Source organism: Lontra canadensis, unplaced genomic scaffold (genome assembly GCF_010015895.1).
Source record: "Lontra canadensis isolate GAN:19392208 unplaced genomic scaffold, GSC_riverotter_1.0 scaffold17, whole genome shotgun sequence".
NCBI classification, from domain to species: domain Eukaryota; kingdom Metazoa; phylum Chordata; class Mammalia; order Carnivora; family Mustelidae; genus Lontra; species Lontra canadensis.
This window is the reverse complement of record NW_022631011.1, coordinates 25,836,581-25,850,939: the sequence shown is the minus strand read 5'-3', so window position 1 is coordinate 25,850,939 and position 14,359 is coordinate 25,836,581. Positions and strand designations below refer to the sequence as shown.

At 36.9% G+C, this 14,359-nt stretch overlaps 1 protein-coding gene across 1 annotated transcript; it reads right to left on the bottom strand.

Moving 5' to 3' along the window:
* Nucleotides 1-1,967: 1,967 nt before the first annotated feature.
* Nucleotides 1,968-2,378, bottom strand: LOC116868846 (6-pyruvoyl tetrahydrobiopterin synthase-like). Its single transcript, XM_032859449.1, has one exon. It carries the CDS (start codon nt 2,376-2,378, stop codon nt 1,968-1,970), a length of 411 nt encoding a protein of 136 aa, XP_032715340.1.
* Nucleotides 2,379-14,359: the final 11,981 nt, after the last annotated feature.

Genomic DNA, 14,359 nt, shown 5'->3' with positions numbered 1-14,359 from the left:
AGCCTGATTTACATTTAAAAAATGTATAGTTATACGATATATGGGCCTTCATTTATCTTTCCCCTGCCCCTTCCCCAAATGTCAGAGGTGGGCCTAGCTTAGTTATGTATTGTACAGTGACTATTTTCTTTACTTGCATAGATTTTAAAATGTCTTTTGCTGGAATTAATTGTCTTGTGTTGCATTTACTTTGTTTTCTCTGTGCTTATCTCTTATCCTTAACTTATCCCTTGGAAGTTTATTATTATTTTTAAAGATTTAATTCATTTATTTGACAGAGAGAGACACAGCAGGACAGAAAACACAAGCAGGGGTCGTGAGCAGGAGCAGAAAGCCTGATGCGGGTCTTGATCCCAGGACCCTGGGATCATGACCTGAGCCGAAGGCAGAGGCTTTAACCCACTGAGCCACCCAGGCGCCCCTACTCTGTTGCCTTTTGATGCTTTTTGTTTGTGTGCATGGTCTATGGAGTGGTTCTCAAGAACTTTGTTAGATAGCAGAAATTCCCTGGGGAACTACTTCAAAATGCAAAGACCCAAGTCCTATGCTTGGTTAAATAAATTTGGGCCTCTGTGTTCTACAGTACCTTCTCACTTGATTCTGATGCATACCTAATCTGGGAACAATAGGCCTGTGGGCACATTAGAATCACTGGAGTCTCACACCTAGAAATTCTTTTTATAAAAATTTTAATTCAGGTATAATTAACATACAATGTTATTTAGTTTCAGGTGTACAATATAATGATTCAACAATTCTATACATTACTCAGGGTTAAGGAAGATAAGTGTACTCTTAATCCTTTATAATCTATGAGGCATAAAATTTAAAACATTTTGCAAAGCCCAACTTGACTATTTTTTCTTTTCTTACCTATATCTTTGGTGTCATCCAAGAATTTATGCTAAGTCTAGTATTGTGAAGTTTTTGCCCTGTGTTTTCTTCTAAGAGTTTAATAGTTTTAGGTCTTTGGTTACTTAGGTCTTTGGTTCATTTTGAATTAATTTTTGTGTATGGTGTTAAGTAGGATCCAACTTCGTTCTTTTGCATATGGATATCCACTTTTCCTAGCACATTTTGTTAGAAAGACTGTCCTTTCCCTATTGAATGACCATGACACCCTTGTGAAGAATCATTTGACTATATATGGCAGGATTTATTTCTGGACTCTGGTCTATTCCATTGGTCCAAACATCTGTCTTTATGCCAGGACCATACTGTATTAGTTACTATAGCTTTGTGATAAGTTTTTAAACCAGGAAGTATGAGTCCTCCAGCATTGTTCTTTTTCAAGATTTTTTTAGCTGCTTGGGGTCCCCCGAGATTCCTTGTTATTTCTGTGGTGCATTTTTCTATTCTTGCCAAAAACATCATTGGGATTTTGATAGGGATCATACTAAATCTGTAGGTTGCTTTGGGTAGTACTGAAATCTTAACAATATTAAGTCTTTTCATCCATGAACATAGGATGCATTTCCATTTACTTATGTCTTCTTTAATATCTTTCAGCAATTTTTTAAAAATTTATTTATTTGACAGACAGAGATCACAAGTAGGCAGAGAGGCAGGCAGAGAGAGAGAAGGAAGCAGGCTCCCTGCTGAGCAGAAAGCCCGATGCAGGGCTCCATCCCAGGACCCTGGGATCATGACCTGAGCTGAAGGCAGAGGCTTTAACCCATTGAGCCACCCAGGTGCCCCTCAGCAATGTTTTATAGTAAGTCTTTTATATCCTTGGTTAATTTCAAAGTATTTAATCCTTTGTTTTACAGGTTTCATTTTAAAATAGGTTTGAATTCACAACAGATCTTACACACAATGATTTCAATAAATCAGGCACTCCAGAAAACAATGTAGAGGTATGACAGTTATGTAATGACTTCTTAATAGTACAATAGTACAATAAGGGATAAAGACCTTTTTCAAATAGGGAAAGAAATGAATCTTTCTATAGTATTAACCCCTAAAATCTATTCTCCTTTATAGACAATAATATTATTGTCAGTCTCGTATACTTTTACTTTATAAAAAATTTCTAGAGGAAGAAATTCTGGAGATTTTCCCAGATATGCACAGCTACATTTTTCTGTAGTGCTTACAACATCTGCAAAGTATGGCACATCTGGATTCAGATTCTTATGATCACAGGGCTTCTTAATTGCCTCCATATATTCTTTGAGGTCAGTCAAAATCATAACCATGCCTGTAACAGGATCATTCGCTCCATGTACTATCACCGCAACTTTATAATTGTGGCCATGGTCATTGGGATTGTTCCATTTCTCAAACAATTTTAAGTTTTCTTGGTTACTCAGCGATTTGCTGTCAAGCTGGTGGGTCATGCTAAAGGAGATGATGGGGACCTTGTAGCAACCAACCATACCTCCTGCTCTTGTCACCTCACTGCTAGTATTTTATTTATTTATTTAAAGATTTTATTGACTTATTTGAGAGAGAGAAATCATAAGCAACAGGAGGGACAGAGGGAGAGGGAGAAGCAGACTCCTTGCTGAGCAGGGAGCTTCCACATGAGCCTCAATCTCAGGACCTTGGGATCATGACCTGGGCTGAAGGCAGATGCTTAACTGACTGAGCCATCCAGGAGCCCTTATTCTTTCTTTCTTTTTTTTTAAACCTCAGAAATTATTGTTTTTTATACTTTTAAAAAATTTTTTATTTAATCTCTATACTCAAGGTGGGCCTGGAACTCAAAAACCTGAGATTAAGAGTAACATGCTCTATTGATTGAGCCAGCCAGGTGCTCCTGGAAAGGACAAATTTCCAGCTTTTTTTTTTTTTTTTTTTTAAGGAATCTTAAGTTTGAGCCCAGTGTGGGGCTCAAAGCCATGACCCTGGGATCAAGATTCACATCCTCTACCAACTGAACCAGCCAGGAACCCCAGTATCTTATTGTTTTTGATGCTATTATAAATGGATTGCTTTCTTTTTTTTTTTTTTAATTTTTTAAAATTTATTTGACAGCCAGATCACAAGTAGCCAGAGAGACAGGCAGAGAGAGACAGGAGGAGGAGGCAGGCTCCCTGCTGAGCAGAGAGCCCGATGCGGGACTTGATCCCAGGACCCTGAGATCATGACCTGAGCCGAAGTCAGAGGCTTTAACCACTGAGCCACCATGGATTGCTTTCTTAATTTCTTTTCCATATTGTTCATTGTTTATTATATAGAAATGCAACTAGTTTTTGCATGTTGCCTTTATATCCCGCTATTTTGCTGAATTTGATTATCCTAGTAATTTTTTCGGTGGGTGGAATCTGTAGTGTTTTTGATATGTAAGATCATATCATCTTGCCTTTACTTCTTCATTTCCAATTTGGGTGCCTTTTATTTCTTTCTTGCCTAATTCCTGTGGCTTGAAGTGGTGAAAGTGGGCCTTCTGGCTTTGTTTCTGATCTTAGAAGAAAAGCTTTTAGTTTTTTACCATTGAATATGATGTTTGCTATGGGTTTTTCACATATGGTTTTTATTATGTTTTTTTATCTTGGGGTAGTTTACTTCCAATCTTAGTGTATTTATTTATTTATCTCTTGAAAGGGTGCTGAATTTTATCAGGTGCTTTTTCTGCATCAATTGAGATGACCATAGGGTTCTTCCATCATTCTGTTGCTGTAGTGTGTTTATACTGATCAATTTTTTTTAAACTTTGTCAATCTTTTTTTTTTTTTTAAGATTTTTTTTAACTGTATTTATTTGTCAGAGAGAGAAGGAGAGTGGCAAGCAGAGGGAGAATCTAGCTCCTTGCTGAGCAAGGAGCCTGATGTGGGACTCAATCCAGGACGCTGGGATCGTGACCTGAGCTGAAGGCAGATGCTTAACTGACTGAGCCACCCAGGCATCCCTATACTGATCAATTTTCATGTTGAGTTCTCCTTGCATTCCAGGAATAAATCCCACTTGGTCATGGTGTATAATCTTTCTAATATACTCATGAATACAGTTTACTGGTATTTTGTTAAGGAGTTTTGCATCAACATTCATAAAAGATATTGGTCTGTAGTTTTCTTTCCTTAAATGTCCTTGACTTTGTAATTAGAGTAATGTTGGCTTTGTAAAATGAGTTAGGAAGTGTTCCTGCCTCTTCAATTTTTTGCAACAGAAGGGTTAGTGTTAGTTCATCAATGTGTTAGCTAATTCGATGTGTAGTAGAATTCACCAGTGCATCCATCTCATCCAGAGTTGTTCTTTGTCAGGAGATTTTTGATTATTGATTCTGTCTTTTAATCTATCATTTTGTTTTTCTATCTTTGTGATTTAATCTTGGTAGATTTTATGTTTCTAAGAATTTCTTCATTTAATCTAGGTTATCCAGTTTGTTGATGTACAACTATTCATAATATTCTAATTCTTTTTATTTCTGTAGAATCAGTGGTAATGAATAGCGATTCCTACTATTTGGAGGACAGAGTCCTTATTGGCCATCCTGTCTCCCACAAGCCGTGCAAGCTGCTCCAGGAGCATGTGCACAGCTGCCTGCCATGGAACCGAACCATGGGGAATGGGTAGCTGCTGCAATGCTAAGAGCTGAAATTCGCTGAAGTTAACTGCAATTTATAGTCCCAACCTTTGCCTGGAAGTGGCAAGCCTTCATTAGACTCCAGAGTTCCAAAACAGTTATATCACAAAGATTCTGAGAGTGTAATTTTTATCTGGATGGAGAGATGGATCCCTGGTGCTTCCTACAGTATCATCCACCATAAATCTTTCCCAACTGGAGCTTTTGACTTGCTGTTACATAGACTGGCTGCTCTTTAGGCCTCCTACATAGCTGATATCTTAACTCACTCATCTCTCTCATTATGGGAGATTCTGGCCAAGTCTTTGTTAATTGGATCACATTTCCTAAGGTCCCATGTGTTCATCTTTCTTGGTTTACTCATCCAGTGGCCTTTTAAATGGAGGTAACTGGGAGACCAATTTTTGACATATGTTTGAAAATACCTTTATTCTGGTGGCTCAGGCGGTTAAGCTTTAACGTCTGCCTTTGGCTCAGGTCATGATCCCAGGATCCTGGAACTGAGTCCCACATCGGGCTCCTTGCTCAATGGGGAGCCTGCTTCTCCCTCTGCCTGCCACTCACCCTGCTTGTGCTGTCTCTCTGACAAATAAATAAATAGAATCTTTAAAAAATGCCTTATCTGAATCCATCTTTTTAAAAAAATTATTTTATTTTATTTTTTTTCAGTGTTCCAAAATTCATTCTTTATGCACCACACCCAGTGCTCCATGCAATACATGCCCTCTGTAATACCCACCATCAGGCTCACCCAACGCCCCCCTTCCCTCCCCTCCAAAACCCTCAGTTTGTTTTGGTTGGATATATAATTCTATATTACAAATAATTTTTGAAAAGATTTTATTTATTTGTTTGACAGACAGAGATCACAAGTAGTCAGAGAGGCAGGCAGAGAGAGAGAGAAGGAAGCAGGCTGCCTGCTGAGCAGAGAGCCTGATGTGGGGCTCCATTCCAGGACCCTGGGACCATGACCTGAGCCGAAGGCAGATGCTTAACCCACTGAGCCACCCAGGCGCCCCTATATTGCAAATAATTTATTTCATAATTTTGAAGACATTTCTTCCAGCTTCCAGTGTGCCTTTTGAGAATTGTGATCCAATTTGATTCTTGATCCTTTGTGTGTAAATTCATTTTATTTCTGGAAGTTTTAAGACCAGTCTGTCTGACTCAGTCCTGATGTTGTACCTTAGAATAGGGCTATTTTTAGCTACTATTTTATGCTCTCATGGATTCTTTCAATGTGGAAATGTATTTTTCAGATTTGGAAAATTTTCATTTTTCCTGTTCTCTTGTTCTAGAACTCTTTTATTATGATGTTGGATCTCTTGGACTTTGCCTCTAACTTTATCTTTTCTTTCTTATTTTTCATACCTTTGTCTTTTTGATTCTACTTTCTGAGAGATATTTTTTTATTATCTAGTCATTCTAGAAATCGAGTTTTTCATTTCTACAACTGTTTTTAAAAAGTAAAAGCACTTTTTTTTTGTTTTCTGAAAGTTTCTTCTCTACAACATTATCTTGTTGCTTTATTGATGCAAAATCTTATTTCTTTTGGAGAATTCTGATGATACATTGTAAAAAAAGTAAAAAAAATTTCTTGAATGATCTCTGTTTCCTTCAGTTTCCTTTATCTCTCTTTGTTTTGTTTTTTTCTGAAAACGTGGTGTCTTTCTTTCTATGTGTATTGTCCTTGGCTGTGAATTAATATTTAACTGTGGTCCACTAAGAAGCTGATTGCATGTACAGGGATTGTTGAGTATGGACTTTATAATAGGCTGAGCTGATTTGATTATTTCATGGAGGATACACTCAAATATCAATATCTTTAGTTTCTTTTTTGTGTTTTTTGGTCAGATTCTGCAAATAAAGATCTCTCTTGCCAATGTTCTGTGATCCAAGTCAGGCGAGAGGTTTAGGGTCCAACGTTCAATCTCCTTCAGTAGGATATGGCTTCAGATCCTCTTCAGTGTGGAATCCCTGACTTCAACTGTGCTTGGTGTCCCAGTCCAGAGGCTCTCTGTTTTCCCATTCCCTGAGGTGAAGGAGTGTCAGTCACTCAGCTGAGCAAAGTAGGGGAGCTCATTTAGGCCTTCTTTACCAAACTTTCAACATGCTTCCCAGTTTTAGCTACATCTTCATTTTCAATACAGAATTTCCTAAAGCTGCTGATTGCTGAGACCTGTGAAGATTTGGGTTTGTAATTTAGGTTTCTGCTTAGTTTTTCCCATAGACAACTTAGGATTCAGCCCTTTTTTTTGCAGAAATATCCATTCGTTCTTATGCTTTGCATCTCCCCAACTTTTGCTGCCATTAAAAAAAATAGATTTTAAATTTTAGAGCAGTTACAGGTTCACAGCAAAATTGAGTGGAAAGTACAGCAATCTCTCTCCACTCTTTCGCAGCCTCTTCTATTATCAACATTCCTCACTGGAGTGTTACCTTGGTTACAATTGATGAACCTACATAGGACACATCATTATCACCCTCAAGTCAATAGCTTACCTTAGGGTTCACTCTTGATGTTGTACATTCTGTGGGTTTGGATAAATATATAATGACATATATCTGCCATTGCAGTATCATAAGGGTAGTTTTGCTGCCCTAAAAATCCTTTCTGTTCTGCTTATTCATTCCTTTCTTCCCCGACCCCTGCCATTATTTTTTTTTTCCCCAAGACTCCTTGTGCTTGTAAGTTTATGTTTTCCTTTAAGATAATACCTTTAAAGAAAAACAATACCCTTTACAGTTTTGTTAGTGAGAATTTACAAAGAAGAAGAGGTAAATGTGTGTGTTCAATCCTGCCACATGATAACCAGCCTGAAGAAACATTTTTTAAAACAGAGCAATGTACATTTTGTTTAGTTTCTCAAGTCTGATAAAAAACAACAGGTCAGGGGCGCCTGGGTGGCTCAGTGGGTTAAAGCCTCTGCCTTTGGCTCGGGTCATGGTCCTGGGGTCCTGGGATCGAGCCCCACATAGGGCTCTCCGCTCCTTGGGGAGCCTGCTTCCTCCTCTCTCTGCCTGCCTCTGTGCCTGCTTGTGATCTCTGTCTGTCAAATAAATAAATAAAATCTTTAAAAAAAAAAAACAGGTCAGTATTTTGTAGTCAAAAGTCAGTTTTCAGGAAATTTAATTTTTGCTGTATTAGAAACACTTGGTGTTTTTCTTTGTCCTAAAGAGAAAGTATTAAAATTTGGAAAGAATATTTTACCCTTTCCCATAAAAAATACTTATAAGCCCTCAACACTTACAAAACTTTAAAGTGATTATTTTGTTCCAATATTTAATTTATAGGAAATCAAAGCCTACAGATTAGGTGGCATTTTGGAACTATACTTTCTGTTCCTGGAAGAAATGAAACTCAAGCCTAGGTGTTTTGAGGGAGGAGTGATAGTGATGGAAAAGGAGTAGAGAGGGAGATTATGGGTTGGGAAGAGGATCAGTAAGATGCCGGCCAGAGGAAAAGTCTCTTGGCTGAAATACAACTGGTTTTGGTGTGATTTATTCTCCTTTTGGCTTCCTCTTCATCAGAGATCTAATGCTTCCCACATGTTTAATTTTTTTCTCTTGAGGAGGAAGGCAGTTTGTATAACTCACACAGACTCTTATCATATGTGTTACTTCTCCTAGGAGTATTTACATTTTCAAAGAGGGTATGGGAAGAGGTGTCCTAGGATACTCAGATGATGAAATTTTATATGTCTTAATTATTTAAGTAGGGTAATTATTTTGCAAGAGTAGTTGTTTGAAGGTGCTCCTCAGTTTTTTTCTATTCTGGCTATTTTGTGAGACCACCCTGAACCCCCTGTGTACCTCCCCCCAAAAAGGGGAGATTTCTGAAAATCTTTCTCCTGCTTAGATATTTAGCTTAGTTTGAACTTCATTCAAACTGTTGTTGTTATAACTGTTTTGTTTTTCATGAAAAAAAAATTTTTAAACTAGCAACGTTTGGAATTCCATTACACAGTTCATGTAATCTCAAGTTTTCCCTTTCAATGCAATGGTAAAAACCAGGACTTAAAAAAGTAAATCAAAAATAATGCAACTGGAAAGGATATATCATTTTTGCCTGTAAATTATTTATATGGTTATAAAACCCAAGGGTACAAATTAAGCAATGATAATTAATTAGAGTTTAGGAAAGACTGGATATCAATAAATACATAAAAATAAAGACTTTTACACTAACAATAATTAGTTATAAAAATGTACTAATAAAATGATTGCCTTGGGGGACCTGGGTGGCTCAGTGGGTTAAAGCCTCTGCCTTCAGCTCGGGTCATGATCTTAGGGTCCTGGGATGGAGCCCCTTGTCAGGCTCTCTGCTCAGCGGGAAGCCTATTCCCCCCGCCCCACGCCTGCCTCTCTGCCTACTAATGATTTCTGTCTGTCAAATAAATAAAATGTTTAAAAAAATTGCCTTCATAATAAAAAATATGAATAACCTTAGCAAGAAACATGTGAAAAGCATATGAAGAAGATACGTATAGTTGTATTTGATTGAAACTGAATTAGAATGATATTATAAAGATATTAATTTTTCCTAATTTCATTTAAAGATTTAATACACTTTCAATTAAACACACTAATATTTATTTTTTTAAGCAAGACACTATTTTTCTAAAGTTTATATGGAAGAATAAACTGGCAAGATATGCAAGGAAGTTTTCATAAAAGTTATGTATAGTTACCATAGTTGCCATATAATAGAATATATTATTAAATGACAGTAAATAAAAAAATGTGTTTCTGACCCAGAAATAAATCAGTGGAAAAGTTTAGACAAGAAACAGACTTTAATATATATCCAAACTTAATAGATGCTTAATAGGCATCATGAATATATAGTTTATAAGTATTCAATAACTAGCATTGGTTAGAAAAGTTTATGAATTTAATTTAGATTCTTACATTTTCTAAAGAAATTCAGATGTCCTGAAGAGTTAAATTAAAACTGTCAAACTATAAAAAGTTAGAAGAATACATATAGAAATAGCTGATATTTGTATATAGAAGAACTTCCTAGGCTTAAATTGATAGATGAAATTACACAGAAAATTTTGATAGGTTTTACCAGGAAAGAAAACCCTTTAAGAAAAATTAAAACCCTACAATTAAAAACAAATATAAAACTAGATAAAACAATTGGCTTATGTATATATGTATATATGGCAAAGAGCTATTATTTTCACTATTTTAAAAAATAGGTATCAATAAGAAAAGCTACAATTCTGTTAAAATAAACTGGCAAAGAAAAAGAACACTTACAAAGTGCTGGAAGAGACTGGATGAGAAAATACAACTGGAGAGAAAATGTTTAACCTTCCTAGTAGTCAGAAAAACGTGAAATGAATTAAGAATTAAAAGGTATTATATTCTTGGGGTGCTTGGGTGGCTCAGTGGGTTAAGCCTCTGCCTTCGGCTCAGGTCATGATCTCAGGGTCCTGGGTTGGAGCCCCGCATTAGGTTCTCTGCTCAGCAGGGAGCCTGCTTCCTCCTCTCCCTCTGCCTGCCTCTCTGCCTACGTGTGATCTCTCTCTGTGTCAAATAAATAAATAAAATCTTAAAAAAAAAAAAAAAAGAAAAAAGAAAAAAAGGTATTATATTCTTGGGGCACCTGGGTGGCTTAGTCATTAAGTGTCTGCCTTCAGCTTGGGTCATGATGCCAGGGTCCTGGGATCAAGCCCCGCATTGGGCTCCCCTTCTCCCTGTCCCTCTGCCTGCTGCTCCCCCTACTTGTGCTCTCTCTCTTTCTCTGTGTCAAGTAAATAAGTAAAAAAATCTTTAAAAAAGGTATTATATTCTTATTACAATTTTTAAAATGATAATAATTGGTGCTGGTTTGAAGGCTTGTTACTGTCTCTGGGAGTCTGAATTAGAACCTTATGCACCTTAGCCATATACAATGGGAGATTTAACAAAGAGGGCCTTTGAAACAATAATATGGCTTAAGGAAATCCAGCCTAAAGATAAAAACTTATGACACCAAAAGCACAAGCAACAAAAGCAAAAATAAATAAGTGGGACAACATTAAACTAAAAAGCTTCTGCACAGTAAAGGAAACAATCAGCAGAGAAAACAGGTAACCTAAGAATGGGAGAAAATATTTACAACCCATGTAGATGATAAGGTGTTAATATCCAAAAAATGTAAGGAACTCTTATAGCACAAGATAAAAGACAACAGCAAATAACCCAATTAAAAAAATGGGCAAGGTGCTTGAACAGACATTTCTTCAAAGAAGACATACAGTTGGCCAACATGTATATGAAAAGATGCTCAACATCTCTAGTCATCAGGGACACGAAAATGAAAACCACAATGAGATATAACCTCCCACCTGTCAAGATCGCTATTATAAAAAATCAAAAGATAATAAATGTGAGTCAGGATGTGAAGGAACTTGAATTTCTATACAGTGCTGGTGGGAAATTAAACTGGTGCAACCACAATGGAAAACAGTATGGACAATACTGAAAAAATTAAAAGTAGAGCTATCATATGACCCAGCAATCCCACTTCTGGATAAATATCTAAAAGAATTGAAACCAGTTATTTTGAAGAGATACATGTACTCCCATGTTCAATGTAGCATTATTCAAAATAGCCAAGAAAAAACTTAAATGTCTATTGATGGTTGAATGGATAAAGAAAATGTAGTATTAAATATACAATCCAGACTTAAAAAAGAACTTAAAAAAGAAGGAAATCTTCCCATATGTAACAACAGGGATGAACCTGTAGAACACTATGCGGAGTGAATTATAAGCCAGCTACAGAAGGTCAAATACTACATGATTCCACTTATATGATGTATCTAGAATAGTAAAATTGACAGAAACAGAGACTAGAATAGTGGTTGCCAGGTTTGAGGGAAGGAGTAAATGTGGAGTTGCTGTTCAATGGGTCAGTCATGCAAGATGAGTAAATTCTAGAGATCTGCTGTACAGCATTGTGCCTGTGGTGAATAGTACCGTATTATGCACTTAAAAATTTTGTTAAGAAAAGGCAGTACTCGGGTTGAGTATACTTATCAATGAAAAAGTTAAAATCCAAATATAAATTTAAAAACTGATGCATAAATGCTTTTTGAACTGCAGTTTATATTGCTGAAAAATTACAATCTACATAAATACCCCCAAATAGAAAAAAGATAATAAAACTCTCATATATCTATAAAATAAATATTACATAAAAAATATTTGCATAGCATCTCTAATGTAAAAGTAGAATATAAATTTAAATGTGATAGTTTCATAACTATATAAAATGCATTTAAAATATAGAAGGAAACACACTAGAATATTCATAACATTTGGCTTTGGATTGTGGGATTATGGATATTATTTATTCTTCTGTTTACTTTGATGAATTTTCTAGATTTTTCCCAAGGGGCATTTGAAATTTTAATTAGGAAAAGTTAACTCTAAGAATGATCACGACCCTCTTTCTGTCGCCTTAGGTAAATTTTAACTTATTTAGTTTCTCTGACCTTTTTGGTAACATCCCACCTTTCTTTTTCTCCTTTATAATAAAAGTCATCTTTATTTATTTATAGATCTATTTATTTATTTATTTCTTTGAGAGAGAGAAAGAGAGAATGGGGGAAGGGGGTGGGTGAGAGGTGGGGACAGAGAGAGAGAGAGAGGAAAGAGAATCTCAGGTAGACTCTGCTGGTGAAGAGCCTGAGGCAGGGTTCTACCCCAGGATCCTGAGATCACGACCTGAGCCAAAACCAGGAGTTGGATGCTGAACCTACTGAGCCATCTGGGTGCCCCATAAAAGTTGCTTAAAAATGCTTTTGTTCTTGAGGCATCTGGGTGGCTCACAGGTTGGGCATTCCATTCTTGATTTCAACTGGGCTCATGGGTTGGGCCCTGCCATGGGCTCCACAATCAGCACAGAGTCTGCTTGTCCCTCCCCCTCTGCTCTGCTCCTATTCATGTGTGCTTTCTCTCTTGCTCTCAAATAAATAAATAACATCTTTTTTTTAAAAGTTGTTATTTATTTATTTGACGCAGAGAGAGATAGAGAGAGATCACAAGTAGGCAGAGAGTCAGGCAGAGAGAGACAGGGAAGCAGGCTCCCTGCTGAGCAGAGAGCCCAACATGGGGTTTGATCCCAGGACTCTGAGATCATGACCTGAGCCAAAGACAGACAGTTAACCCACTGAGCCACCCAGGTGCCCCAATAAATAACATCTTGAAAAAATGTTTTTACTCATTCATTTCTTCATCAACTTCAGTTTTCTTTCCCTTTTTTTTTTTTTTTCCCTTAGTCATTTACCCACCTTTTTGCTATGCTTTGTAATTCTGCATCTTTCCATCTTCTCTGTTATGTCCTATCTGGTCCTTTAAGAAACTTTTTTTTTTTTAAAGAATTTATTTATATTTTTGAGAGAGAGAGAGAGGGAGCACAAGCAGGAGGAGGGACAGATGGAGAGGGAGAAGGAGACTGCCTGCTGACTGGGGAGCCTGATGTGACACTTATTGTGGGACTCAATCCCAGGACCCTGGGATCATGATCTGAGCTGAAGGCAGAAGCTTAACCAGCTAAGCCACTCAGGTGCCCCTCTATCTGGTCCTTTATTTCCTTTCTTATAAAAGGAATATTTCTTCTGGAAGATTCCCATTTTATTGCCTCAAAAATGACTTTGTCTCATTAGAAGACTTTTTTTCTGTATGTCATATCTGTTAAAGTCTCTACATTATAAAAAGTTAAAAAAAGTTCAATACTTAATAAATGCCTCTGTGTGATCTATCTTCTAGCAATTTAAAATTTTCATGTAAGGTTTTTCTATTTTCAGTTATCATTTGGCAAAAATATAATTTAATCTGTATCTTAAGAACACTGCCAAATGTAATTCCTTCCTCAAATATAAAATTATAACATCAAACTTATGGAGCATGTTGAACATTAAATAAAATTAAATAAACAAAAAAAACTAAGGGGTCATGGGGGCATTTGCCTTTGGCTCAAGTCATGATCCCAGGGTCCTGCGATCAAGCCCCATGTCGGGCTCTCTGCTTGGTGGAGAGCCTTCTTCTCCCTCTCCCTCTGCCTGCTGCTCTGCCTGCTTGTTCTCTTTACCTATGAATGAATGAATGAATGAATGAATAAATAAATAAATAAATAAATAGGGTCAGGGTTATACATTTGTGTTTCATAATCTTTTATAGACATATTTGAAGAGATGATTATATATAGAATTTCTTTTGACTTAAGTTCTTTCTCTCTTCCCCAGCCTGTCCACATTTTCAATAAAATTTTCTTTGTTATTATTTTCCTAATTCAAATTCATTCTTGGTGATCACACTTAGAAGGTCAAGGAAACAAGCTTTCAAATTATGCAGCTTTCCCCCTTTGTGTTCCCTCTTTATATTTTGTTTCCATAGGAAATATCAAGTGGACCTATGTAATATTTGGTCAGGCAGTCAGAGCTTTAGGGAAAGAAGATTCAGGCCCATTGTTTCAGGTTTAAGGAGTGGCAAAGCCCACCCTGCAACCTGGTTTGTGATGTGAATACTGTGCCAACAACCTATGGAGCGTAGGAGTGTGCTCCATAGGGTAGAACCTTCCAACCCTCCTTGACCTACTTCAGTACATTTCAGCCCAAAGATGGAAATTCACTGTCACGGTCCTCTCTGAAGGTCCGCCAGGACAGGTCCCTGGGACAATGCAGGGCTAAGTGTTGGTGAAATTTATCTTTTTTTCTGCATTTGGTTTTGTTCATTGGAGGCTGATGGAACAACAGGACATCTTGCAGCTTAGATTTATTGACACACAGGATATTTCCCTTTGAGGGATACAGAGGTTAGGGAAAAAATATG

Bases quoted from the DNA above. Each gene is read 5' to 3' on its own strand.
- LOC116868846 (XM_032859449.1), bottom strand. From the start codon at position 2,378: ATGGTTGGTTGCTACAAGGTCCCCATCATCTCCTTTAGCATGACCCAC.